The following is a 26,179-nucleotide window of genomic DNA, read 5'->3' as shown; positions in this document are numbered from 1 at the left end:
CAATACTTTTTTCATTTTTTTTATTTGAAATAATAGCTAAGTGGTTAGCTGCAGTTCTATGTCTCTACAGGCTACAGCTAATTGATTGAAAGACAAGCTCCTATCATTGAAGTGATAACTAAGCTCGGACATCATGATGCATATTGATGCTTCACTTGTACTTATTTTATTACGAGACATTACAGAGAGCAACACATTTTACAGTGTGTCTGTTTAACTTTCTGTCCATGCACACCTCTGGATGAGGTCAAATGCAAACCAGAGGGTCAGGTAATACAAAAGTTAGTCACTCTTTGATCTTGCGGTTTTTTCTATTTCAGTCCTTTTTCAGTAACTCCCTTCTCTGGAACTCTTGATATTGGCGAGAGTATGCAGGTCACGGTGGCTTTCCATCCGATGACTGCAGGAGACCACAGTCAGGATCTGTTGCTACACTATGATACTGGTAAAATATATGGACATAATATTAAACAATGTAATAATTGCAGAATTTTCATGTTTTTGTGAATTCAAATCTTTATATTGTGCTCTCCATCCATGTGTTTGTGTGATATAAACCTTACATTACTTGAACTGCAACATGCCTTAAAAATATGAATACGAATCGGTGGAATATTGGTGATGTTTTGCATATTTTTACCCTAAGGTGGCAAAAGTGAGGCCATGCCTAAAATAAAATAAAATCAATGCTTAAGGGTTAGCTTGGTGTGTTGAGTTCTGGATTGTCGTTGTCACTTGTTGTGTTGTCACTTCTGCTTGTTTTCTGCTTACGGGTCACTTGAAAGTAGAAGTAGCAAAATAAGTAAAAAAAAAAGAAGACAAAAAAAGAAAGAAGAACAAGATAAAATAATCTAAAAAAAAAAAAGTAAAGTCTCAGCAATTCACATACTGTAGAAAATGTATAGCTTTCGTTTACTCTTTCTGAAGATCAACTTACATTTGCTTGCTCATTTATTTATTACCCCAACCAACGTCACTCCTCTTCCTCTCTTTAGGTGAAGAAGTGCACATCAAACTCCACGGTTGCTGTGAGGAGCTGAAGCTCAATCTTATCCCTGAGTACCTTGATTTAGAAAATACTTACATTTCCTTGTCTAACACACATACGGTGTCCCTCACCAATAGTAGTGATACCACTCTCATGTACTGCTGGACTACATGGTCAAGCCAACCAGAAGTGAGCCAGTGAGTACACTTTCAAATACTGTAGAATGAAATTACAGTATATAGTCCTTTTGACTTTCCTTCAGTTCTAAAAAGAAAAAGTATTCACTAAAGACAAAGCACACGCTAACAAAAAAAGATGTCAATCCAGGAAGTATGTCTTTGCAGTATTGCTTAAACATAGTTTACAGTAGGGATACTTTTCTGGCAAACTGTCTCTCTTTGTTACTCTTTGCATTGCTTTTCCCTTCTCTCTCTTCGACTCGCTAGGGATTGCTCAGTGCTGGAGCAGCAGAATCATGTGGATTCACGTTTGCTTGTTCCCTGCCAGTCTGAGCCCACAGCCAATCATCGAACCGGCCTCCTCTCCCTCTCACATGGATGCATAACATTAGAACCGGCGGTATGTGTTTGTGACTTCCTCATCTGCATCCTTCCTCTCACTAATTATTTTTTTTGTTATTGTCATACCGTTGTTTTTGAAAATCTGAGACTGTGTGCGCGATTGCCAAGACAACGCATTTCGATGCTTTTATTTTAATGATATGCAAATGAAATGAAGTGTGCCTACTTGTTCTGCATTTACTCTATAATGCATAACAAACTAATCTATTACTCTAACGTGCCTTTTTACCATTTTCTTAACATGGAGCAGTTGGGTGAAATATGGCCAAATACCACAGCACGTTTCACTGTTGTCTTCAAGCCCGAAGAAGCCAAACTTTACCAAGAAACCATATATTGTGACATCACGGGTAAGTGTTCACAACAAAATTTGGGTTAAAACAAGCGCACCAATTCAATAACAGCTCATGGAATATACAACAACAATAGTAGATTGAAATATATTTCTGATCCACATGGATAGGCAAAATGTTATATACATTTTGTAACTGAACAGTTGCATAACATATAATGATACCATCTCTAATTTGACTTAATTGTGACATTTAAACACCTTTGGCTTTATTTCCATGACGGGCGTAAATTCTGAGCATGCGTGGCATATCTCAGTGTGAAGGTGGGTTAGAGACAATGCTGGTAATTTCATGGACGAGCGCAGGCGGATCGGCGAGAGGGAGGGCAATGGTCAAAGCCGACATCAGTTAAGGCCAGTTAAAGTGTCTCCTTTCATTCCCTTAACAGGTGGCACACTAAGGGCCAAATCCACTATGAATGCGCTGCGTCCGCTCAGAGCGCAGCTTGTTCCTTGTAAGCGTCCTATTCACGAAAAGATATTGCGCTAATGATATACCGGCGCAAACGTGGCCACAAAGTTTGACAGTCGGGAGCAAGTTTGCTCCTGATTTACCACACGTGGCAATGGATTTGCGACATTATCAGAAAGTGAGGTTGCCTGGGAGGCGGGTGGATCGGAGCAGAGGGGGATATCATTTCCGGCGGGGGTGGGGGGGGTCGTGGGGGGAGTGGGGGTTGTGGGCCGGTAGGGTGCCTGGTGGGCCTGCAGTGCCCCGTCCTGCTGCGTTGGGTTGGGGGCGCGGGCCGCGTTGGGGTGGGGGGCGCTCCTGCTCCTGGGTTTGCTCTCCGGCCGGTGGCCCCTGCGGGGCCCGGGGGTCGTCCTTTGGCGCTGCCGCGGCCTGGGGGGCCCTGAGGTGTTGCGCTTGCTCTGTCCTGGCGGGGGTCGAGGGCTCCCCTCTTTGGTGGAGATTTTCATGCATGCCAGATCCACCACACCAGCATCTATCGAAACTCAGACACAATTTGTTTCTCCCTCAGGTCATTGATTCGGTGGAGGCGGGTGTCTGTGGATCTCACTCTGCTTCGTCTGTCCTTTCTACCTTTCCTCAGTTTCTCCTTCGGGCCCTTGAGGTCTCCCTGATTTGTTGGAATTTAGATGTCTCTGGGGTTGGTGAAGGACTCTGGTTAGTGGCCCGGTGGGTGGTGTCTGGTCGGTGCTGGGCTTCGCTTTTCTTTCTTTTCTTTGGTCCCTCTTCGGGTCTCCTGGCGGCCCCACGACTCTGGCTGGATTTTGAAGTGTTCGGTTTAGGTGAACGGTATGGGAATTCTTATTTTTTTTTACACGCACGCACGCACGCACGCACACACACACATACCAAAAAATAAAAAAGAAAAAAAAAGAAAGTGAGGTTGAACCGAGGAGGTCCAAAAGCATTTTTCCTCACTTAGTGCCATTAAGCCGTAGTGAGCGGAGAGGTTGACGACGACGACATTCATCCGTTCGTTCATTTGATGTCCAAATACACATTTTTGCTACGATCATCTTTTATATTTTCAGAGGTTGACGTGGGCATACAGTAGAGATGTTTTTTCATATAGCATAACCGATTGTTAATACATCTGTCACGTGAAAATGACCGTTAAATGACTTTCTTGTGCTTGTGACGCTGTACTTTTAGGTAAAAAATCTCGCATCCCTCTGAGAGTCAGGGGGGAGGGTTTGGGACCGGCAATGGAGATTAACTGTAACCGAATGGATATGAAAAATATATTCATAGGTCACACTGTCTCTTATGAGGTAAGGCTTTTCAAGAAAAATATATCCAAGGGTGCATACTATAATTTAATGTCATCCTTTATAAATTCCCGCAGGTGCAGCTAACCAACCATGGGCTGATTGATGCCCCTTTTGAGTTCTCAAACCCTGGTACCACTTTTGGTCAATTTTTCTCCTTCACTCCCAAGAAAGGTGTCGTTTGCTCCGGGGCTGGCCTTGTGATTAAGGTCACCTTCCACAGTAACATTTTGGGATCTTTCTCAGAGGGCTTACTGCTAATTGTCACAGGGCAGCCTCTACCACTTACTCTGACCTTCAGGTGAAAGTTAGAATTTAATACCTTTCTAATTTTGACACTCAAACTTTGATAATGATTCTACTGTGATCATAGTACCTGGTATAATTATCCTTATATTTCATCACCCTCTTAAAATAAAAACCCAATTGCAAAAATGTTGTGATACTATTCAAATTGTGAATAAAAACTGAATGCAATTATGTGAAAGTGCCAAATTTTAATATTTTATTCAAAATAGAACATAGAGAACAGGTCAAAAGTTTAAACTGAGAAAATGTATCATTTTAAGGGAAAACGATGTTGATTTTAAATTCCACGGTGTCAACAAATCTAAGAAAAAGTTGGGACAAGGCCGTTTTCACCACTGTGAGGCAACCCCTCTTCTTCTTACAACAGTCTGCAAACGTCTGGGGATCGAGGAGACAAGTTTAGAAATAGGAATGCTGTCCCATTCTTGTCTAACACGCGTCTCTCGAACTGTTCAACTGTCTTGGGCTTTCTTTGTAGCACCTTCCCCTTTATGATGCGCCAAATGTGCTCTAGAAGGGAAAGAGCCAGCCATGATGTTGTAGTTGGTGCTGCACGTGGTCTGGCATTATCGTGTTGAGAAATGCGAGATCTTCTCTGAAAGTGTTGATGCCTGGATGGGAGCATATGTTGTTCTCCAATCTGAATATACCTTTCTGCATTGACGATGCCTTTCCAGATGTGGAAGCTGCCCATGCCACACGCACTCATGCAACCCTATACCATCACAGATGCAGGGTTATAAACTGAGTGCTGATAACAACTTGGGTTGGCCTTTGTCCTCTTTAGTCAGTATGATATAGCGCCCCAGTTTTTCCACAAAGAACTTTGAATCGTGATTCGTCTGACCACAAAACAGGTTTCCACTTTGCCACACTCCATTTTGAATAACCCCTGGCCCAGAGAAACGCCTGCACTTATTGGTCTGCTTTAGAAATGGCTTCTTCTTTGTACTGTCGAGTTTCATCTGGCAACGGCGACTGGCACGGTGGATTGTGTTCAATGTTTTCTGGAAGTATTGTTGAGCCCTTTCTGTGATTTCCCTTACAGTAAGCGTTCCTGTTTGCGGTGCAGTGCCGTTTAAGGGCCCGAAGATCATGGTATGATCAGTATGATTTTGGTAAACACCTTTCTGATATTTCGCCACTATCTTTCTTTGGAGAAATTGGTGATTCTCTACCTATCTTCGCTTCTGAGAGACACTGCCACTCCGAGAAGCTCTTTTTCAAGTTGCCTCAAATGGACCTCATTAGTGGTAACTGGTCTAACTTGGTCTGTTTTTTTTTGCAATTGACTTTTCCAGCCTCTTATTGCTACCTGTCCCAACTTTTTTGAGATTTGTTGGCACAATGAAATTTACAATCAACATATTTTTCCCTTAAAATTATACATATTCTCAGTTTAAACTTTTGACCTGTCATCTATGTTCTATTCTGAATAAAGTATTAAAATTTTCAGTTTTTATTCGCAATTTGTATAGTAGATTTGTAATAGCATAAGTCATTTTTTCCCCCAAAAATATTATTTTTGACTTAATCATCTCCTCATGATGCAAATGGTTAATTTTTTTGTGTTTTTTTTTTGTGTGTGAAAAGTCTGAAAAATTTAGGCTTAGGCGATTATTTTAAGAAGGCATCGATTTGTACCATGTGATGGTTTATATATTTTTTTCTATTTCAGGGGCTGTGTTATTGGGCCTACTTTTCACTTCAGTGTTTCAGAGCTCAATTTTGGAGATGTTGCCTATGGTTAGTACATCTTTACAGTATATGTTGGAGTTTTGTTTCTTCTTTCACTATTACTTAAATAACAATTCCCAGGTGTCATGATAACATCAATTCACATCTGTGACTTGATTTGGTCAAAATACGCCAAGGATAAATACATTTAGCACAATTTTCAAGATCTGTTTTGAGTCTTGCTACAATTTGCCTGTTTTGAGGGGCTGTTGCTTTCTTGCCTGCTAACCGCAAATGACCCTCTACTGCGAGGCGTACAGCCTTGTGCTGGGCTGTGATTGGGCGACACAATTCAAACATACAAAAACATACACTGTTTTGAGGGGAGTGTCCTGTCATTACAACTTATGCTTTCCGTTACTATGACAACTGGGACTGGAGCTACTGTAGTAGGTTGAACAAGTCGAGCAGCTTCTACTTACAGAAGTGAAGCCCTGTGTGTGGAAAAGAAGCAAGTGCCCGAGAATACAATTAAAACACTTTTATTCTTGTAAGAAACACTTCATACACGACTGTATACTTAACCCTATAAATCCTGAACTATGAAATATATGAGAGAAAATTCAGATTATTTGTAAAGTATTTTTTGGTCCTTTTGAACAAACATTTTTATTTAATTTTTTTTTGCAAATCAACTTCCGCATATGTATGACTTTTGATTTGTGTCATATTTGATACATCCGGTCACAATGCTTTAAATTTGTACATTTATAACTGTCAAAAATATAATGATAAACAGACGTATCAAACATATTAGTATTTCCAAAAATCTGAAAAAATATTTCCCACTATTAATAAGTATTAGTGTCTCTCCTTTCTCAATTGGGTTGATCGTGCAAGGTTGCTGGTAAAGCCGTCAGATGGGTGATACTGCCCTCTAATGGATTATCTGTGCAATGCATGTGTCACATCATATACGTCAGGGTTTTAATGGCGAAAAAATTATACACATGAAATTAATATGATAGGGTTAATTCTGATAAATACCACCGATCTCAACCATTTTGACAACTTCACCGAGCAGTCAACAATATGTCAATTTTCAGAAACGCCAAATAACAATGTCAGAATTTGTTAGAATCAGAATGTCTCGCTCACGGAGACATTTTCTGAAGATTTTCTTTGTTGTTTATTTTATGTGGCAGGTGGGCCAGGACTCCCAAACGTCCGTATACAAGCAATAAACAAGTAAAAATCCCATAATATGTCCCGTTTAAAACCCGTGGACAGTATTTTATTTTGAAATGGCTTGGTCAGAACCAACAAAAAGCCCAAAAATGGTCACAATAACGCCGAGAGGTTAAAGTATGTTTTTAATTTACTACATTGCTAAGTGTAATGCAGAGGCGGAGGAACCAGGGGGGGGACTGGGGGCATAAGCCTCAAGTTTACTGAAACATAATGCAGGCGGCTCTTGTAGCCTCATTATGTTTTACGTTTTGATTTTCATCTTGATTTTAGTGTTATGTTTTTGCAGGTTTCCCCCAAACAGAAATGTGTTCCCTCTTTAACACATCCTTTGTTCCAATGAGCTTTTCCCTGCGTGTCGTGGGAGACGGAATGGGGTCTCCGAGTGTGACCAGTGACCAGCAAGTGTGTGACCTATGTAAGAACAACTGGCAAGGCAGTGCTGCTCATGACATTAGTGCCATGCCCGTTGAGTTCACCGTCAGTCCTGCTATGGGTTCTGTGCGGGCCATGGCGGATGTCAGCATCAAGGTACAGTGGATTATTATATGAAGATTTTGTGCTGCCCAATTCTCAGTTTTTTATTTTGTTAAATGAAGTAGGATTTTCATTTGAATACATCACTTGCTCTTACCCTTTTTTGCGGTTCATGTTAAATGTTCTTTCAGTTGTTTTTTTTTGCCAGTGGAGCAAAATACCAAAAGAAGGAAAACTTCTATCCGTTCATCCATCTGTCCCATTTCTTCATGCTGCATGCTTGCTTGTGTATTGTCTCTGCAGGTGTCATTGTGCTCCAACACAGTCAAATATTACAGGGTGGCTCTGGTCGTAGATGTCGAAGGTGTTGGAAAAGAGATCATGGCTTTGCCCATTATTGCAAGGTAAGGCATACATGTAGAAAACAAGCTGAAGCCCGTAGTCAATGCAGGTTGGCACAGCAAATTGCAACCACTTTAACTCTTTGACTGCCAAAAACGTTAAATAACGTTTAGTAAAATCCTATGGAGGAGTGCCAAAGACGTTAAAATACGTTTTTTTTTTCAAAACAGAGGTGAAACTAACCATTTTCTATTGTTGATTACTGAAAAACGGAAGAAGGTAGAAACAAACTCTTTTTTTCTGATGAAAGATGCGAGTCCAATCTTTAATTTGGTAGTATGTGTGTTTCCATAGTCCAAACACATAATTTTCTGTGGACCTTGAAAGATCAGTCCATATGCTTAAATCGGCTGGCACCCACGGCATCCCTTTTCTGAAAACGCTTGGCAGTCAAAGAGTTTTAAATACGTATTTTATACGACTATAATTAGTAGTGGGCAGAATCAGATAATGGGGGCAACACATTTGTTTTACAGGTGAGGGGATCTGGGTTTGGCTCTTGGTTTGGGACTTTGCTGTTTGTCTTGAGGGGTAGTCTTAGCTCATGAGAATGAGCGACTGTTCACTGCAGAACCGTGGCTTTGACTTTTATTTAATTTAAATAAATGATCAAGTGTCTTGACCTTTCTTTTACCTTTGGTATGATACATGATGTTGTTTCAGAAAGTGTAGTCAAGCAAGTGGCTTGAAAGTGGCGGATCTTGAGCACATATTCCAAGTCGTGGGTGGAGAAACTTGCTGTGGGTCTACTATCATGTGAAGTGCTATCATTCTGAGCGGCCCATTCACAGACGTTTTTCCATAAAAAAACAAAACGATTGACTTGGTTGTTTCATTTCGCTGCCTTGACACACGAGTTTAATTTGTTCCATGACCAATACTCATATCTGAAAACACATCTCAAATCATCATTCCTCTTTGTAATGAATAGAAAAGCAATTCATCTGTTCCAGCCCCCCATTTTTAAACATGTTTTTTTCATTAGTAATATTGCACTCAGTATTATATTAGTTATAATATTTGGTCTCCACATACCTTGCCAACATTGAAAATAACACCACGAATCACAGCTGTACTTGTAATGTATTGTCCTTCCTTGTTTTTCTTCCTCTGTGGGGTTTGCTGGGAGTCGGCAAACCAGCTTAATGGCTCATTGAGGCCTCTGACTGATACTGTCCTTCCACAGGCAGGAAACCAATGTGAATTGACGGTGGCTGGATGTTGTGAGACATGCTGTTGCCATCTAGTAGTAGGGCTGTGAAGCGCACTTGCATACATGTCAACCCATAAGGTTTGTCCGTATTTCTTACGGATTTTTAAGTGTTGCAAAAGCATACGGGCGTATTTGGAAATTAATACGGATTTAACTGTTTTCATGAAAATAATAATATTAGTATATATTGCTTACCCTTTTTAAATTTATTTAGTATTTACTGTCGGCTACGTGCTACACGTGTGCATAAGCTCGATTTAAACAACAACCGGTCACAAAATCTCGTCTATCGCGCGAGACTTCTAACAGTTTCCTGACATGCGCATGTTAAGAAATTTGTGTTAGCGCGAAAATTGCGAGTCGTTCGCAGTGGTTGAGAAAATGGGGGACAGGCCGGCCAAAAAAACAAGATACACCGGACGTTTTCGTTCGGAATGGACGGATTTATTTAAGGTAATTGGTCCGTCAAAACTTGGAGAAGAGTATGCATCATGTTCGCTTTGTTCACGGGACATTAAGGTTGCGGCATCTGGCATTTACGATGTCAAAGAACATTTGAAATCAAAGTTGCACGAGAGAAATGTGAAGCAACAAAAAAGTCAACCGTCCCTGTGATATTTAGAAATCTGTTTTTTCTTTGTGCAATAAAATGTCATTTGGAACAAGATACTGTCAATGTCTTCATATAAGAAAGAAAGTAAGGTAAGATTAATGTTATTGCATGAAACAGCTTTAGTATTGATAAAACTGACATAAGGATTTTTATGGGAAAATAAGGATTTTATGGGTTTGTAATACAGGTGGGACCAAATTAGGGTTGACATGTATGCACTTGTATCTAAAATTTTGCTCATATCTCAAGACCTTTGCCAAATTGAAAGCTTGTATCTAAAAGACAAAACCCTGACGTCAAGGCACTTGTATCTCAAGGAACCACTGTACAAGCAATTAAAAAGTCAATGTTTCATAATATTTTGCGATCGGCAAGGGAGGCTCAAAAAAACTATTTCTCCGTTTCCTCTTTGCTCTGTGGACAGGTGTATTGTTCCAGAAATCATGGTGGAGACTCCAGTGGTGGACTTTCAGAAGTGCTTTCTCAATCACCCATATGAAAAGAAAGTCCGCCTAACGAACCAAAGCGATCTTCCTGTTTGCTATGGCATGCTGGAGCAGGTAAAGCACTTTTCTGCTGCTAGAACGGAATGGCTGCCTTTTAAGTTCCACTTTAATTTACAGATTGTTCATTGCCACATTGCCGTGTTTGTGTACATGGGATGAAAACTAAAAGCTTTTCCCTCAGTTTAAACACAGAGGATCATTTTCATCAACAGCCAAAAGACTAATAAATAAGCCTTTCATCTACAGTACTGTATTTTAATTGTTAGAGAAAATACTATAAATTGCCATTTCATGAACGTGTTTATGGGATACGTTTTTTTATTAACTCTTTGACTGCCAGACGTTTTCAGAAACGGGATGTCGCCAGTGCCAGCCGATTTAAGCATTTTGACTGATCTTTCAAGGTCCACAGAAAATTATGTGTTTGGACTATGGAAACACACATACTACCAAATCAAAGATTGGACTCTCATCTTTCATCAGAAAAAAAGTTTGTTTCTACCTTATTCCGTTTTTCAGTAATCAACAATAGAAAATGGTTAGTTTCACCTCTGTTTAAAAAAAAAAAACGTCTTTTAACGCCTTTGGCACTCCTCCATAGGATTTTACTAAACATTATTTAACGTTTTTGGCAGTCAAAGAGTTAAAACACAGCAATCATTGTGGCAATATATGCACATATGCAGGGGTACATAACACAGAATAATTGTGTACATTATTTCCGCATGTTTAGGAATATGACGAGAACCCTTCAGTGATATTTGGGAGTTCTTTATCCAGGGGAGTGATTCCTCCTCACAGCTCAGCAGACCTTCCTGTTTTTCTTCTGGTGAAGGATGTTGGAAAGCAACATCACACTCTTTACATTGCTCTGTTTGGCAGCGTTTATTCACCACTTGTAAGTGCCTGCTAACATTTTGCTTCCTTCTGGTGCTGCTGTGTCTTAGTCTTATTATATTATTTGTTTTCTTAATCCATCTTTCTTCTGTTCCCAGGAGGTTGTCTTATCTTGCACCGGCCGTGGTCCTATAGTTCATCTTCAGTGTCCGACAGCAGAATTTGGCAAAATACCTGTTCTGACAGACATTACTAAAACCATTCCCCTGTTCAACCAGGCACCAATTCCAGCATACTTCACAGCAAGCATGGTACAAAACACTCAACTCAGATTAGCCTCTAAATACGCCATAGTTTAAGATGGATGGAATTCTAAGGGAGCCCATCTTGTAAGATGATGTCATTAGCTGCATGAAAAAGACTGTTTAACTCATTCAATGCCATTGACGGCAATATACGTCAAAAATTCATTTGAACTATTTCTATTAGTTTAACATTTTTCCCACTTTTGTTAACAAGAGTATGAAAAGCTAGAATTGCTTTTTATTGTATTAGAACAGATATCAAATTTGTGATTAATCAATCATGAGTTAACTAGTGAAGTCATGCGATTAATTGCGATTAAAAATGGTAATCGCCTGACACCCCTAATTTTAAAAAGTCTTTTCTTAAAAAAATATTCTTAAAAAAAGATTATTAAAAATTGGAGATTTTTTTTAATTTTTTAGTTATTTTTTATTTTTCAAGAAAAGATTATGAAAAATTAGGGGTGTCAGGTGATATTTTTTTTAATCGTAATTAATCGCATGAGTTCACTAGTTAACTCACGATTAATCACAAATTTTATATCTGTTCTAAATGTAGAAAACATTTTTTTTCTAGATTTTCATACTCTTGTTAACAAAAGGGGAAACAATTTTAAACTAATATAAATAGTTAAAATGAATTTATGACGTCTATAGCCGTCAATGGCAGTGAATGAGTTAATGTGTACTATAGTCCTATTGACATCAAGTAGAGAAAAGAGACAAAGAACAAATAAATACTGATTGTTTGCATTTCCACAGAGCCAACAAAAGTCCCCTTGGCGTGTTGAACCCAGTGAAGGGGAAGTGCCACCACAAGGCCACCTGGAACTTAAGATTGTGGCAAATTTAAAAGATACGCTCTTGTTTCAAGACAAACTTGACATTTCCATCCAAGGTAGTCAAAGTCACACTGTTGTCCTGACTGCAACGGGCACAGGCACCACAATTGTCACTGACAAACCTTTACATCCAAATCTCGACCTTGGCATACACTTCAGGTAGTATGAATTGACTAAACTAGAAAAAGAAAAAGAAAAAGAAAAAAACACTTGAAAGCATTTGTCATACTTTTTTTTTTTTTTATGTGTCCTAAGCCATGGATCGTGTGAATTCACTTTCAAAGTGACCAACTATGGCCAACGAATGCACCGACTTTATTGGAAGACAGAGTGCTCATCTGGTCGAACTTTCCTGCCCTCCATCTCAGCTGCAAAAAAGAGGGACTCTGTTACCAATGGTTCGTGGGCATCCCCAACTGAAGACAGACCAGTATTCAACATCAGCCCGACACGTATGGAACTTTTCCCGGGTGGCTCGGTTGACATGTTGCTGAAAGGAGCTTCAGACTCGCCCAAGGTGAGATAGCAGAACAGCCCTAAGGGACACTTTTTCCATACAAACAATACTGGCTCATCGCTTAGTACTTTATGTATAGTGTGAGTTCCAAGCGGCTGTTTTGTGTCAAGTGTTTGCCCTGCCAGTTATGTTGACTTGTCTATCGTGGTTCAAACCCTGCATTTGAGCCTTTTCAACCTTTTGGGGCCTTTGTACATTGCCATGTTTAACATGCTGCATCATGCTTATTTGTGGCATACTGGCATTGCACATCACTGTCTGTTTACATACACACACACACACACACACACACACACACACACACAATAAAAGACAGAGACAGACTTGTCTATAGCACCGGAACCTGACTTTTGGATTCAAGTTTGTGAAAACGCATTTAAAATGACAAAACACACAAATTTACAACTTATCCAATATAAAATTATTCACAGAACATACATTACTCAATATGTGATGAAGAAAATGGGACTCTCAGACTCCGACATTTGTCTCCAATGCTTACAAAACACTACAGACACTTATGTTCATGCTTTATGGTTATGTACTCCGGTTATGTATTTCTGGACTAAAGTCTTAGAAAAGCTTTCCGCTATTTTGGACTGTAGGATACCTTTATCTCCAAACTTGTGTTTGCTAGGTGACCTAACAACAACTGACTTACCACATAAACAATTTCAATCTACACTTGTAGCCCTTACTATCGCTAAAAAAACAGTTCTTGTTAACTGGAAAAATAAACAAACTCTGAATATCGACCAATGGTCTAACCTCCTCATAAATCACATTTTAATGGAAAAAATATCTGCCTCAAATAAAAACCAAATATCAAAATTTATAGAAACATGGTCTACGTATATAGAATTTTTTAACCTAATTCCGGTTACTTAATTCTGTCTGTTAGCGAGAGCCACCACATCGTGATAACTTACATTGATGTTTCTGCATTTGGCAATTTATTATTATATTATATTATTAGTATGGGATTTTTTTTAATGGGCTTTAGGTGAACTGATGAATACACACACGCTCGCACGCACGCACGCACACACACACACGCACATACAAAAAAAAAAGTATATATATATATATATATGTCTGTATATGTATATATATATGTATATATATATGTATATGTATTTAAAAAAAAAAAACATTTATTAAATTTTTTTAAATTGATTTGTTGGGTTTTTAAAAAAAAAAGAAAAAAAAGGAGAGCAATGATGATGTCAAATCGAATGAACAATACTGAGCTCTCCTAAAACACAATAAAAACAAGCAAGCAGTGTCAGAAGGCCTGGTCACTCCCATGATTGACAAGGACTCTTTTTTTTTTTTTTAATAAATGATATAATCTACAATATTTTGAAAGTTACACTGCTAATCACACAAATAAAATAACACATTGGTCAAGTGGTGAATGCTTTGCATAAAAGAAAGTACATCCTATTCGAGAGAATAAGTGCCTGAGATTTCATTGCTTATTTACAAGTAACCGTTACCTTCCTCCTCAGGTTGTAAAAGAATATCTAGTCTGTTGCGGCATTGTGGGTCTTCAAGGGATTAAGGAGCATATATTTACTGTGGAGGTGACGTGCCAGTTTGTGACACCGATGCTCAGCATGTCCTCCCAGAAGTTGAATTTCTACATAGAAAAGGTTGATTGAAGAATTATGAATTTATTTTATGTAAGTTTCTCTCACTATTTCCTAACCCTTATCCAATTGCATCTATGTATGTCTGTCAGCTCCCAGGGGAAGACCTCACCCAACTATATGAGGAGCTGGTTTTAAAGAATGTGTCATCTCTGTCGCTAACCATGGAGCTCTCGCTTGCTACTCCTTTCTCCCTGTGTGATGCCAGAGGAGACCCAAGTACTGCCAACACCAAAGTATGTCAGCATCTCTCTTACTTAAATAAAACGATTCTCTTTTTTATTTCATCGTTACACTTGCTTGTGTGTTCCGTTCACTACATTCCTAATTCATTTGCACTGTGCATTCACTGCTTCACATACTTGAACGGGCTTTGTCTAAAGGGTGCGATTATGATTAAAGTCTACAGGAGCCATTTGGAAGTGCAGAAGAGTGCACTAAAAGAGTATTGTAAAGATAACAAATGTTGATGACCTTTTCATTCTAACTAATGTAATGTTTCCCCCTCCCAGAGCATGACATTAGCTCAAGGGGAAGAAACTCAATTGTGGATATGTTTTGATCCAACTTGCTTCCATGGTCAGCTGTCACAAGTAGTGGATCAGGTAACATCAAAGTGTTTTTTTTTTTCTTTTGTTTTTGGAAACGTACCTTTTGTTACTGTTGTTACAATTAAGCAACTGAAAGTTGTACCCAAGTGACATAGTACATTAAATGGAATTAATTAACACTCACAGCTGCTGTATCTTGGCAGGCAGCTACGTTTATTTGCCACATTACCGATGATCCAATTGCAAGATTATTATAATTAACAAAAAGTAAAAAAAAAAAAAAAACAACAAAAAAAAAACTAAAATTGAAATGAAATGAAAAAAAAAATCTTAACAAAATAAAATAAAAAGGGAAATGCTTAAAAAAGCTAAAATTAACTGAAACTTAATTTTATGTTTCGAAAACATAAAATACAACTAATTCTAATCATAGCGAAAATGTCATTAAATTTTGTCTTTGTCAATTAATATATATGAGCTGCATTTTAAATGAATTTATTTTGGTGTTGCTGTACATTCGTACAGAAGACGGAAAGGCACAGCTGTTTGAGAAATAACCTTTTTTTTTTAACTCTTGCACTGGCCACATACTCCATATATTAAAGAAAACTCAAATGAATACTAAAACTAACAAGAAGTAAACTAAAACAAAGCATTTTCGGAAAAAGTAAAAACTAAAATGAAGCATTTTTGAAAAAAGTACAAACTAAAACTCACAAACTTGCTCTAAATACTAATCAAAACTAACTGAACAAAAGCCAAAAACAAAATAAAGCCGAACTATAATGAAAAATACCAAACTATTATAACCCCTCCCCATTGTTATTAATCATCATGTAAAATGTAAATCATTTAATCAATATTTGTGATCTTTTAAATTTGAAATGATTGAAAAAAATCTGAAAAACAAAAATAGATTTTAATAGATTTTCTTTCTTGGCCATGTTTTCCAGACCCTCCACATGTGCTATGTAGGACACCCACAACAAGACAAAGTGGAAATCCATGCTGAAGTCCATTATCCAAACCTCCATTTTTCTTCCACCATAGTGGATTTTGGTAGCGTGCTCAACTCCACGGAAAATCACCAGGAAGTGACAATGACAAACTGTTCTCCACTGCCGGTATTTTACCGCTGGGCATGTTTGGTGGATCATACACACTGTGCCATCAGGTATATCAGCACTGAAACGCATAAAGTTAATTGTGGTGGCCGTGGCTCGGGATAGAGCTGGTCATCCAGTAACCGGAGGGTTCTATTTTAAATATTACCATGGTCCTTATGTTTTTTTAATGCTAGAGCAGATACAGTATATAGATTTTTTTTTTTTTTTACTGTGTGTTGTTTTTAACAAGCTAAAAAAAAGTGTATAATATGTATACAAACCATATAGTTTAAAAATAATATTTAAACAAAAATATAGTATCTCCTCCATTTTTGATGAGAAAATGGTTTGATCCACCTCCCTGTGACTGTCGAGTCAAGTGAAATTGGAAGTTCCTTACTTTACTTTACTACCATAATATGTCAAATGTTTGTTGCTCTACCACTCAATACCAACACATAATTTTCATTACTATTTTTTTGTTTTGTTTGGGTAGTTATTACAAAAACGGCCAGCAGGTAGCAGCAGAACATAAGAGATCAACCGGGGCCATGTTGTAACAAGCTGTTCCCCCACAGTTTGAAACAGTTCTGTGATGAAACTTAGCTATATTCTAATGCTAATTGCAGCAAAAAGGAAACAGATAGAAATATACTTTTTTTTTTCCTGATGTAAGAAGAAACTATAATCGTTTGTGTTGTTTTTATAGCAATAGAACAAAATATTCTGTAGGCCTTCCAAAATTAGTCAAAATCCAGTAAAACAGCTGAGAGCAAAGGGGGTTGCTTCAGTGAAAAGGTCGGGGAGTGAATGAGTTAATAATAAGAAAATAATTATTACTATAGTGATAATAAACCAAGTGAACCAATGAAAATCAGACATTGTGGTTGAATTGTGGTTTAACAGAATTTTATATTTAAAAAAACAATGTGAAATGGCCTGGACAAAAATGATGATACTCTTAACTTAATATTTTGAGGCAATTTGTGCAATAAACTATTTTTTGTAATTATCAATGTGACTAATACACTTCTCGGCAGGTATTTTGGCCCACTCCTCATAAGTGAGAATTGCACCACGGTTGCCTGTTCTGAGGACTAGCCTCAAGACATGGGGCGGGTACCACTGAGTTAAACACCACCGGGATCTTTAATATCTTTGGAAGTTGTTTCTGGGATGTTTTGTTGCCATTCATATGTGTCTCTTACATTTTTCATCAATTTTCCTTCTACTGCAACGTCCAGTGGATCTTAAATTTCGGAATAATCCGAATATGCAAGTACTCACTGGTATATCCAGCTCCTTTGAGATGTTCTAGTAGCCTTTACCTTTAACATGCTTGTCTATAATGTTCTTTCTAATCTTTTGAGACAACTCTCTCCTTCACTTCCACTGGTCCATGTTGAGTGTGGTACACATCTCACCAAACAACACCCGTGATGCTAATTTAACCTGTCCCCATGGCAAAAAAATTTTTTTATTATTTTTTTCTCTGCCAGGAATGCTTTCAATTTTGCCGAGGCCTGTTTCTTGAGGTTTTTTGTTTTTATTTTTGTTTTGTTTTTATAAATCTGTTGAATCACAATTCAAAAACAATGTCTGATATTCATTGGTTAATTCGCACTACATTGTACTATTTTTTCTTTCTTCTTTTATCATTAACATAATTTTATATTATATATTTATATTAAATATATTCTTAACTCTTTGACTGCCAAAAACGTTAAATAACGTTTAGTAAAATCTTATGGAGGAGTGCCAAAGACGTTTAAAGACGTTTGTTTCCAAACAGAGGTGAAACTAACCATTTTCCATTGTTGATTACTGAAAAACGGAATAAGGTAGAAACAAACTTTTTTTTTCTGATGGAAGATGAGAGTCCAATCTTTCATTTGGTAGTATTTGTGTTTTCATAGTCCAAACACATAATTTTCTGTGGACCTTGAAAGATCAGTCAAAATGCTTAAATCGGCTAGCACTCACGGCATCCCTTTTCTGAAAATGTCTGGCAGTCAAAGAGTTAATTAATCCACTTAAATTAAAGCCGCACACCTCAATTACATTTTGACTGTTCATTTCCATGTAAAGGCCTCTGTACATTTCTTGTATTTGCTACCTTGTGCAATCCTATTTTTTCAAATATTTTATTTTATTTTAATTTTACACCTCTTTTTCATATTCCCATACTACGTCTTTTATGTAAAATAATACGCACTTCTCCACCAAAAGGTCTTCTGACCTGGCTGTAGCTGCTCTCAGCAACAATGGCATTATACCAGACCAGGACATACCACGATGCTCTGCATGTGTGCAAGAGGTACGCTTCAACATGCAATATAACACCAGTTATTATAAAAAGCTCTTTGCACAGAGCATGATTTATTATGTGTTATGGATGTAATAAAATATTGAACTGAACTGATGTTGACATTCTTTTATTATTTATTCTTTTTTATTCTATAGATTTTTGATGTCTTGCCAATGCATGGGCATTTGAAACCCGGAGAAAAGCAGTTGGTCACTTTCATCTTCCACGGCCAGGACTTTGTTTGCCGAGAGGTGATCGCACAGTGCCAAGTAGAGCATGGGCCAATATATGACATTAGACTCAGAGGAGAAGCATCAGAGATCAGCTTCAGTCTAGACTCAACGACCGTTGACTTTGGTCTCCAGGTATGGCTGTCTTTAATATACTAGCCTGCAGGGCCAGCCATGGCATAAACAGCCTATCCGGTTATTTCGGGCATTATGACATAAAGAGGACATTAATACCTGTGTGCAATGTGTGCTGCACTGCATGAACTTTTTATGCCACTGGCTGGCCCAACTTGCTAGAGCATATTTAACAATATGGGCCGCGGCAGCAACAGACTCTCCCTCTCGCCCTCTTATTATTTTTTATTTTTTATTTTTTTTATTTTATTTTTTTTTCCAGGAGAGCTCAGTATTGTTCATTCGATTTGACATCATCATTGCTCTCCTTTTTTTTTTTTTTTTTTTTTAAAAAACAAACAAATAAATTAAAAAAATTTAATCTGACCTCTCGCCCTCTTATGTCACTTGTTTACAACAGATTTGATTGGCTATAAAACAAGAGGGAATCTTGATTAAATGGTAACTGGACTGGCTTTTATATAGCGCTTTTAACTACACCATGTGGTGCCTAAAGCACTATTAAAATGTCTCACATTCACCTATTCACACACACACACACTCACTTGCGGTCGGCGCTGCCAGGTCCTCTGGGAGCAAATCCGGTCTTGCTCAAGGACACTTTGACAATATATTTAATTTTATAATTTGAAAAAAAAAAAAATAAATAAAAAAAAAAATATATATATATATATATATATATATATATATGTGTGTATATGTATATATATATATATATATATATATATATATATATATATATATATATATATATATATATATATATATATGTGTGTATATGTATATATATTTAAAAAAAAAAACAAAAAAAACATTTATTAAATTTTTTTAATTTATTTGTTTTTTTAAAAAAAGGAGAGCAATGATGATGTCAAATCGAATGAACAATACTGAGCTCTAAAGAAAAAAAAGAAAAGAAAAAAAAAAGAGGACACTTTGACATGGTCACCAGGGGTGAGGATTGAACCCACAACCTCACGGGTGGGAGATGACCACAAGTTTCAAGTTAACATTTTCGGTGGGCTCTACACTAAGCAAAGTTGGATCCTAATATTATTTAAACGGTTACAAAAATGCTAAAAAAAAACTTACCGGACAAATGAACTCCGAACCAACAAGTTCCCGTGGCAACTGCCTTTTTATTCACATCTCTGAAATACAGACGCTCCCCACCTTACGAACGAGTTACGTTCCGGACGATCGTTCGTAAGGTGAATTTGTTCGTAAGTTGCTTCAGTGCTATATTTTCTATTATAATTTATGTTTAAAGCCTATATAAGTATATTGAAGGTTTATATAAGTATGTTTAAGGCTTGTACAAGTAACCTGCATTGGTTTGTACTGAAAAAAAATTAATAAAATGGAGAGAATACGTACAGTACTGTACTGTACTACGTATGTTAGAGAGAGAGAGCGAGACACACACACACAGTATGTACATGTACGTAATAAGATAAATAAAATGAAGTTTAACTTACTTTTGGAAGATGTACTCGATGCTTAAGGAGATGATGGAGGAGGAGGAAGAGGAGGATTTTATATCATGAGAGATTCTTCGTCGTCGCTGGAATCGGCTTCAAAAGTTATTTCCTGCTTCATGGGGACCGGCGTTTCTTCCTCCTCCTCCTCGCCACGTTGCTCAGTCTCCAATGAGCTCTCACAGGGCCAATCGTCGGTATTAGCGGCGGAAAGAAGCACTACGCGCAATACAAAATCTAACTTACAGCATTTCTTTCCGAACATTTTTCGACATACCGTACGCGCAGAAATGTTCGTATGTACCGTTGTTCGTAACTCGAATGTTCGTAAGTAGGGGAGCGTCTGTAATTGCATCAAGCATCATAAATAATTAGTCGAACACCACTAAAATGATCTCCTTCTCCATGTTGTTGGAAAGCGCGCTGTGTAGCATGCCTTGCGTTTATTGGCTCGTCACTGAAACCTCCGCGTTGCAGGCCTCTGCGTGTATGTCTACGTGAACGGGCACAACATTTCACATACACGGATGTCGCCTGGGGGAGGAGGGCAGGTGATTTTCACCTAAGGGAGCCTTAGGTTGGGAATCGAGTCATGAGAATCGATTGGAACTGGGAGTAACATTCCAATTCTCCTGGGATCACTCACATTTAAAAATTCTGGATCTCCATTTCAATGACCGGTCCGCTGTCCTTGCACTCGCCCTCAATGCGACACATTTATTAGTGAGATTCAACTGTGCCAAGGAGGTTACACGACCTGTGCAAGTTAACGGTACCCCTGTTTGACAATCCGTTTTTTTTTTTTTTTTTTTAAATATATGTATTCCAGCGTTTTGATGAAATTGGGGAGTCAAGTGTGATTCTGAGGAATACTGGAAAGGTGGGCTTTAAATTCAGTACTGAAAAGCCTCCAAAGGAGGAGACCACAATGGAAGAGGAGCAGCAAGATACAATGTTGGAAATTGAGGATGAGCAGAATGAGGAGATCCAACCTGGTCGACCACTGGTCATCCCACCTACGGTGAGCTAAACTTGAGACAATGAACGTCAGTCATTTCATATTCAAAGTAGTTCTTTTTCCAAGTCGGTGCTTTGTGTGTCAGGGTTACGTTGAGGCTGGCTCGAAACATTGTTTGCGTGTGCTCTACCTCCCCGGCATCCCTGAGAGGTTCGAAAAGCGGTTTCAGGTGATTGTGGCTCACTTGCCACCACAGGTCATCACACTCACCGGCGAAGGAGTGTTCCCAAAGATCTCCCTGGATTTGCCCCGAAGCCTGGGTAAATGTAGACCAATACCAGATACAGACGTGAACATATTCTTGTGCAGTGAGATCATTGATTGGCATACATAAATGGAACTTTGTAGAGATGTTTTTTTTTTTTTAAAACTGTTATTTCTTTACAGCGAAGGAGTGCTACAGTGATGTGCTTGACCAGGCTAGAGCAATAATCAAAATGGAAGCTACCAGCAACATTGATGTTAGTCCTCAAATTAAATTTCACTGATGTTAGGCTTTCTAATCTGCTGTTCTTCTTAGAGGTTATTTTAGTATTTCATTTCAATCATTTATGTCAGACTAAAGGGATTGCAGCCACTTTATTTTTTATTTATTTTTAATATAAGCATTTTGTGTACTGTAATGAGAAACTACAGTGTATTGTATAAATTGACTTTGAACACATCTATTTTTCTTTTAGTACGAGCAGTTGCTTCTTTTGGAAATTGAGAAAATGCTGGTCACAGAAAACGCCTTGGCTGTGAGCAAGAGTCTTTTGGAGCTGGGGAGCTCTCAAGGTTCCACCAAAAAATGGAGCAAACTCAGCAAGTAAGTATTAGCACACAAACATACAGGTTAACTAGACTGAAATATGAACTGATTTCCCCCCCCTCGCCACCCCACCCCCCAAAACAGGCATTTTACATCATGAGTTTTAAAAGCGTGGTATAGTGAGCCTCTCCTCAGATAGTATACAACTTATTTTCTTCTCAAAAGAGGGTATTTTATGGAATTTTTACTTGATTAGAACATCTGTTTTATGACTCTCAGGTTCAGGGTTTGAATCCAAGCTCCAGCCGTCCTGTGTTCAGTTTGCATGTTCTCCCTGTTCTTTAGGTTAATTGAAGACTAAATTGTTCTTAGGTGTGGATGTGAGCATGAATGATTGTTTGTCTATATGGGCCCTGCGATTGGCTGGTGACCAGTTCTAGCGAGGAGAGCGGTACAGAAAATGGGTAGTTGGACAAAATCCTTTGGTGTCTGGAATTTCAGGCTTAAGTTTTAACCCCTTTAGACCCGTAGATGGTCCCAGTGGACATGACATAATGGCGTGTCTAAACCAATAAAACGCATAATTTTGATGTCGTCAACACTTCTGGTTCATGATTGGATCTTAACTACCCAATCACAAGTTGATTTGCATGATGTTCATGTTAAAATTTTTGCATATAACCTTGGTAAAAGTATACAACACATTACAGCCATATTATCCTGGCGTCTACAAATAAAAAGATGTGATAACCCCCCCAAATTATTTATTTGTGTGGGAAAGGAGTCAAAATCAGCAAAAAAAAAAAGGAAAAAAAAGAAATTTTGCCCAGCAGAAAAAATGAAGGGGCTACACTAAAATAGTTTGTTTTTTTCCCATAGCGGCCTCTTTTGGAGAATGTATTTATAAGTGAGGCATTGTAAATTTAGCTGCATTATGGTGCAACAGTGTGGCTAATTTACATATTGTGTACATGTGCATCAACACTATTTCCTTTCCATTCCCCCAGGTTCCTCCTCCCGGAATATGTTTTAGATTTTGGTTATGTGGTTCCGAGCCAAGTCCTCAAACAAACTGTTAAGATTACCAATAACGGGCCATTACCTGTGTCTTTCCATGCCAACTCCAAAGTCAGTGCAGGTAAGGCATTTGGAGATGTTTAATAAGAATGATGTCATGTTCAGTACTTTGAGTTAAGAGTTGATGTTTCTAAATGTTATTAAAATATCCTTCAAGGTTTCAGGGTAGAATTTGGTAGCATACGGAACCTTTCTTGTGGCGAGAAAGAGACTTTCACCGTTGAATTTGATCCCCAGAAAGGCAACCTGGGGATCAGAAGTGCTCTCATTCCAATTCAGGTACTCGTCACTTCAACAGAGTCATCTGCTCCCATGATTTGTGTTTAAAGGGTACTTAATTGCTTGTATAATAACTTTCTGGAGTGGCTGCCCACCCATCAAGGGTCAAAGTTAAACAAACAACCAAGTGCAGTCCTTTTGTTTTCTGTTTATTTCTGAAAAAAATGTTGAATCACATTCACATAATACCACCCAAACAATGAGTTTCTCCTTTTCTCCAGCACCAGCTAGGCTGTAGAATTACTATGTTAAAGACACAAGCTCATCAGATCTGCAATGGGTTTTGGTAGAGGCACAGATTAGCATTAGCTGGCATGAGTTATCTTCTGCGAAGTAGCACAAAGTTTGTTTGGTGATGAAGTGCTAACTCCACAAGAAGAAATGCATTCCATACTGTATTTGGTGGCATGTGTGCACTTAGAAATTCACACATTAGATTTTTAGACTGAGGGGTTCGTTCAACATGTAATGTTCTACCCTTTTCATCTTGTTGAGGAAATCCGTTCTTACCATTGGTTCATGTCTATAGGCAAGGGCAATACAAGGCAGATTTATTTACATAATACATTTCATACACAAGGCAGGTAACTGGTAATCAATGATTAAAAGTAACATCCAACTGTTAACATTTTTTTTTATCAAAGCTCTCCTTTAATCCAAAGATACAGATTGTTTTAATTATAAAACCACATCTCTCACATTGCCATGTGTCATGTGATGTTTCTTAGATTTAAACAGGGCTCTAAATTAACTTTTTTTGATGGCCAGCCAATGGAGCTGGTGACACTCTAAAGTTACACAATTTTCACCAGCCATTTTTTTTTTCCTATTGAAAAATGTTTCAGATATTTTTTTTCTTTGTGAAGCCCCTAAACAACAGTATGTCTATGGCAGCATTGCTATTTTAAGAGATTGATGTAGGCCTAAGTTAGAGATGTGTATGTCAATTTAGGTGGAGATTGGTTTTAGTTAACACTAGGGATACACCCAAATGAAAATGTTTGGCCGAAACCGAAAACCGAAAATAAAAAAATGCTTGGCTGAAAACCGAACCGCCCCCCAAAAAAAAAGAAGCCAATTTTTACTACGATTGCATTTTTTCTTTTCCTTTTGGCTTTTCCCTTCAGGGGTCGTCACAGCGAATCAGTTGCCTCCATCTAACCCTGTCCTCTGCATTCTCTGCTCTCACACCAACTACCTTCATGTCCTCTTTCACTACATCCATAAACCTCCTCTTTGGTCTTCCTCTAGACCTCCTGCCTGGCATTTGGAAACTCAGCATCCTTCTGCCAATATACTCACTATCTCTCCTTTGGACATGTCCAAACCATCTCAGTTTTTCATTGCATTTATTACAATGAATTAAAATTATAATATTATTATAAAATATTTATTTAGCACTGGAATTTTAACAAAGCACAATATAAAATTGAAATGTGCCCACACCGCAGACATGTTAACAAGGTGCGGCGCACTTCAATTATGCACATTCACAAATCCACCAACGTTTAATAATAAATTAAATACATTTGTTCGCACCAGCTAATCGGCTTGGGAACGGACTGCAAAGTCAGACACAGCGTCCTGTACAGGTCTGTTGCCACCCGGAGATAGCGTTAAGTGTTTCCGTGTTTAAAACTGTTGATAATAATAGTGCTAGCATTAGCTTAAGTATTAACTCATTCACTGCCATTGATGACTTTCGATGTCAAAAATTCATGTGAACTATTTTTATTAGTTTAACATTTTTTTTTCATTTCATTTCATTTTTTATGAAAACCTAGGGAAAAAATTATTGTAAATTTAGAACAGATCTAAAATTTGTGATTAATCGTGAGTCAACTATAGAAGTCATGTGATTAATTACAATTAAAAAAAATAATCATCTGACGCTCTTTTTTAAATTAGGGGCGTCAGGCAATTAACATTTTTAATTGTAACTAATCACATGACTTCACTAATTAACTAACGATTAATCACAAATTTTAGATCTGTTATAAATTTACAATGAAACAAGTATAGATTTTCATACTCTTGTTAGCAAAAGTGGAAAAAAATGTTAAACTAATAGAAATAGTTCAAATTCATTTTTGACGTCTTTAGCCGTCAATGGCAGTGAATGAGTTAAGCACGGCCACCGGGATGCCGGTAAATGTTTTTAATATATATATAGTAAGCGTCTATGGGTAGGAAGGCTGAATGCCAATCCAAATTACTGTGGCAATTGTTTTTATATTTCCAGAGGTTGAACCGGGCATACAACTCTAATTTAGGCCTACATCAGGTCTCTTAAAATAGCAATAGGATCGATTTGTTTTTACGATTGGTCGTAGTTTTCTGAAATTAAGCCACGTACGAGCTCCACCATGGCCATTGTCGTCGTGGTTACTGAGGTTAGGCACACCTGGATTAATCAGTTTGTCCAATCATGAAAGACACGATATGAAGGAGTGGTGCTGAGCTCAGGAAGTAGTGGATTTGTGCAAAGAGCCCATTGGCAAAATATTCATGACCACCCACCAAAATCAATTTGAACCCACATTTGGCGGGGTTGGATTTACAGGTTATTTTATTTTGGATTACAGGTCATAGGTGGTCCATCAGTGCAAGTGCGTCTTTGTGCAGTGGTGACGGTGCCGTCAATCTCTGTTTCCTCAGAAACACTGCAGTTTGACGTTGTGCGGTGTGGATTGTGTAAGGTAATAATAATAATACAGTGTGATAAATGAAAATGCTGTTAGGCGACATGATTTTTAATAAAATGTATTCTGACTTTTATGTCATCCAAGGTTATTTTAGCTACCGGAAACAAACGCAATAACTAAAACTCCAAAAACATTTTCGTATGCAAGAAAGAAGCAAACTAACTGAAATTACAAAACTAAAACTAACTGTAATTAAAGCAAATATGTTCTTTAGTTTTTGTCTTTGGTCATTGATTTTAAATGTGTTTTTAAGTATATTTAGTTTGATATTAACTGGGAAAATAA

General features: G+C 37.9%; 1 protein-coding gene across 4 annotated transcripts in view; it reads left to right on the top strand.

Annotated features, from left to right (window-relative positions):
* hydin (HYDIN axonemal central pair apparatus protein) overlaps window positions 1-26,179 on the top strand; it is a 71,426-nt gene that overhangs the window by 3,806 nt on the left and 41,441 nt on the right. For 2 of the 4 annotated variants that reach the window (XM_077568447.1, XM_077568448.1), the window contains 27 exons: window positions 321-445; window positions 996-1,185; window positions 1,435-1,567; window positions 1,820-1,919; window positions 3,543-3,661; window positions 3,736-3,959; window positions 5,646-5,713; window positions 7,182-7,423; window positions 7,673-7,773; window positions 10,022-10,157; window positions 10,837-11,001; window positions 11,099-11,251; window positions 12,008-12,246; window positions 12,343-12,604; window positions 14,116-14,259; window positions 14,349-14,492; window positions 14,769-14,861; window positions 15,761-15,981; window positions 18,143-18,230; window positions 18,377-18,586; window positions 20,894-21,085; window positions 21,168-21,342; window positions 21,470-21,543; window positions 21,763-21,890; window positions 22,841-22,971; window positions 23,068-23,189; window positions 25,775-25,888. In XM_077568447.1, coding sequence (XP_077424573.1) covers window positions 321-445; window positions 996-1,185; window positions 1,435-1,567; window positions 1,820-1,919; window positions 3,543-3,661; window positions 3,736-3,959; window positions 5,646-5,713; window positions 7,182-7,423; window positions 7,673-7,773; window positions 10,022-10,157; window positions 10,837-11,001; window positions 11,099-11,251; window positions 12,008-12,246; window positions 12,343-12,604; window positions 14,116-14,259; window positions 14,349-14,492; window positions 14,769-14,861; window positions 15,761-15,981; window positions 18,143-18,230; window positions 18,377-18,586; window positions 20,894-21,085; window positions 21,168-21,342; window positions 21,470-21,543; window positions 21,763-21,890; window positions 22,841-22,971; window positions 23,068-23,189; window positions 25,775-25,888 — 4,093 coding nt within the window. Of the gene's footprint in view, window positions 1-320; window positions 446-995; window positions 1,186-1,434; window positions 1,568-1,819; window positions 1,920-2,922; window positions 3,180-3,542; window positions 3,662-3,735; window positions 3,960-4,996; window positions 5,066-5,645; window positions 5,714-7,181; window positions 7,424-7,672; window positions 7,774-10,021; window positions 10,158-10,836; window positions 11,002-11,098; window positions 11,252-12,007; window positions 12,247-12,342; window positions 12,605-14,115; window positions 14,260-14,348; window positions 14,493-14,768; window positions 14,862-15,760; window positions 15,982-18,142; window positions 18,231-18,376; window positions 18,587-20,893; window positions 21,086-21,167; window positions 21,343-21,469; window positions 21,544-21,762; window positions 21,891-22,840; window positions 22,972-23,067; window positions 23,190-25,774; window positions 25,889-26,179 lie in introns of those variants that run through there. The other 2 variants (XM_077568450.1, XM_077568451.1) reach the window with 2 other exon arrangements.

Source organism: Vanacampus margaritifer, chromosome 6 (genome assembly GCF_051991255.1).
Source record: "Vanacampus margaritifer isolate UIUO_Vmar chromosome 6, RoL_Vmar_1.0, whole genome shotgun sequence".
NCBI lineage: Eukaryota > Metazoa > Chordata > Actinopteri > Syngnathiformes > Syngnathidae > Vanacampus > Vanacampus margaritifer.
The sequence above is the reverse complement of the archived record's forward strand: the minus strand, read 5'-3'. Positions and strand labels throughout refer to the sequence as shown.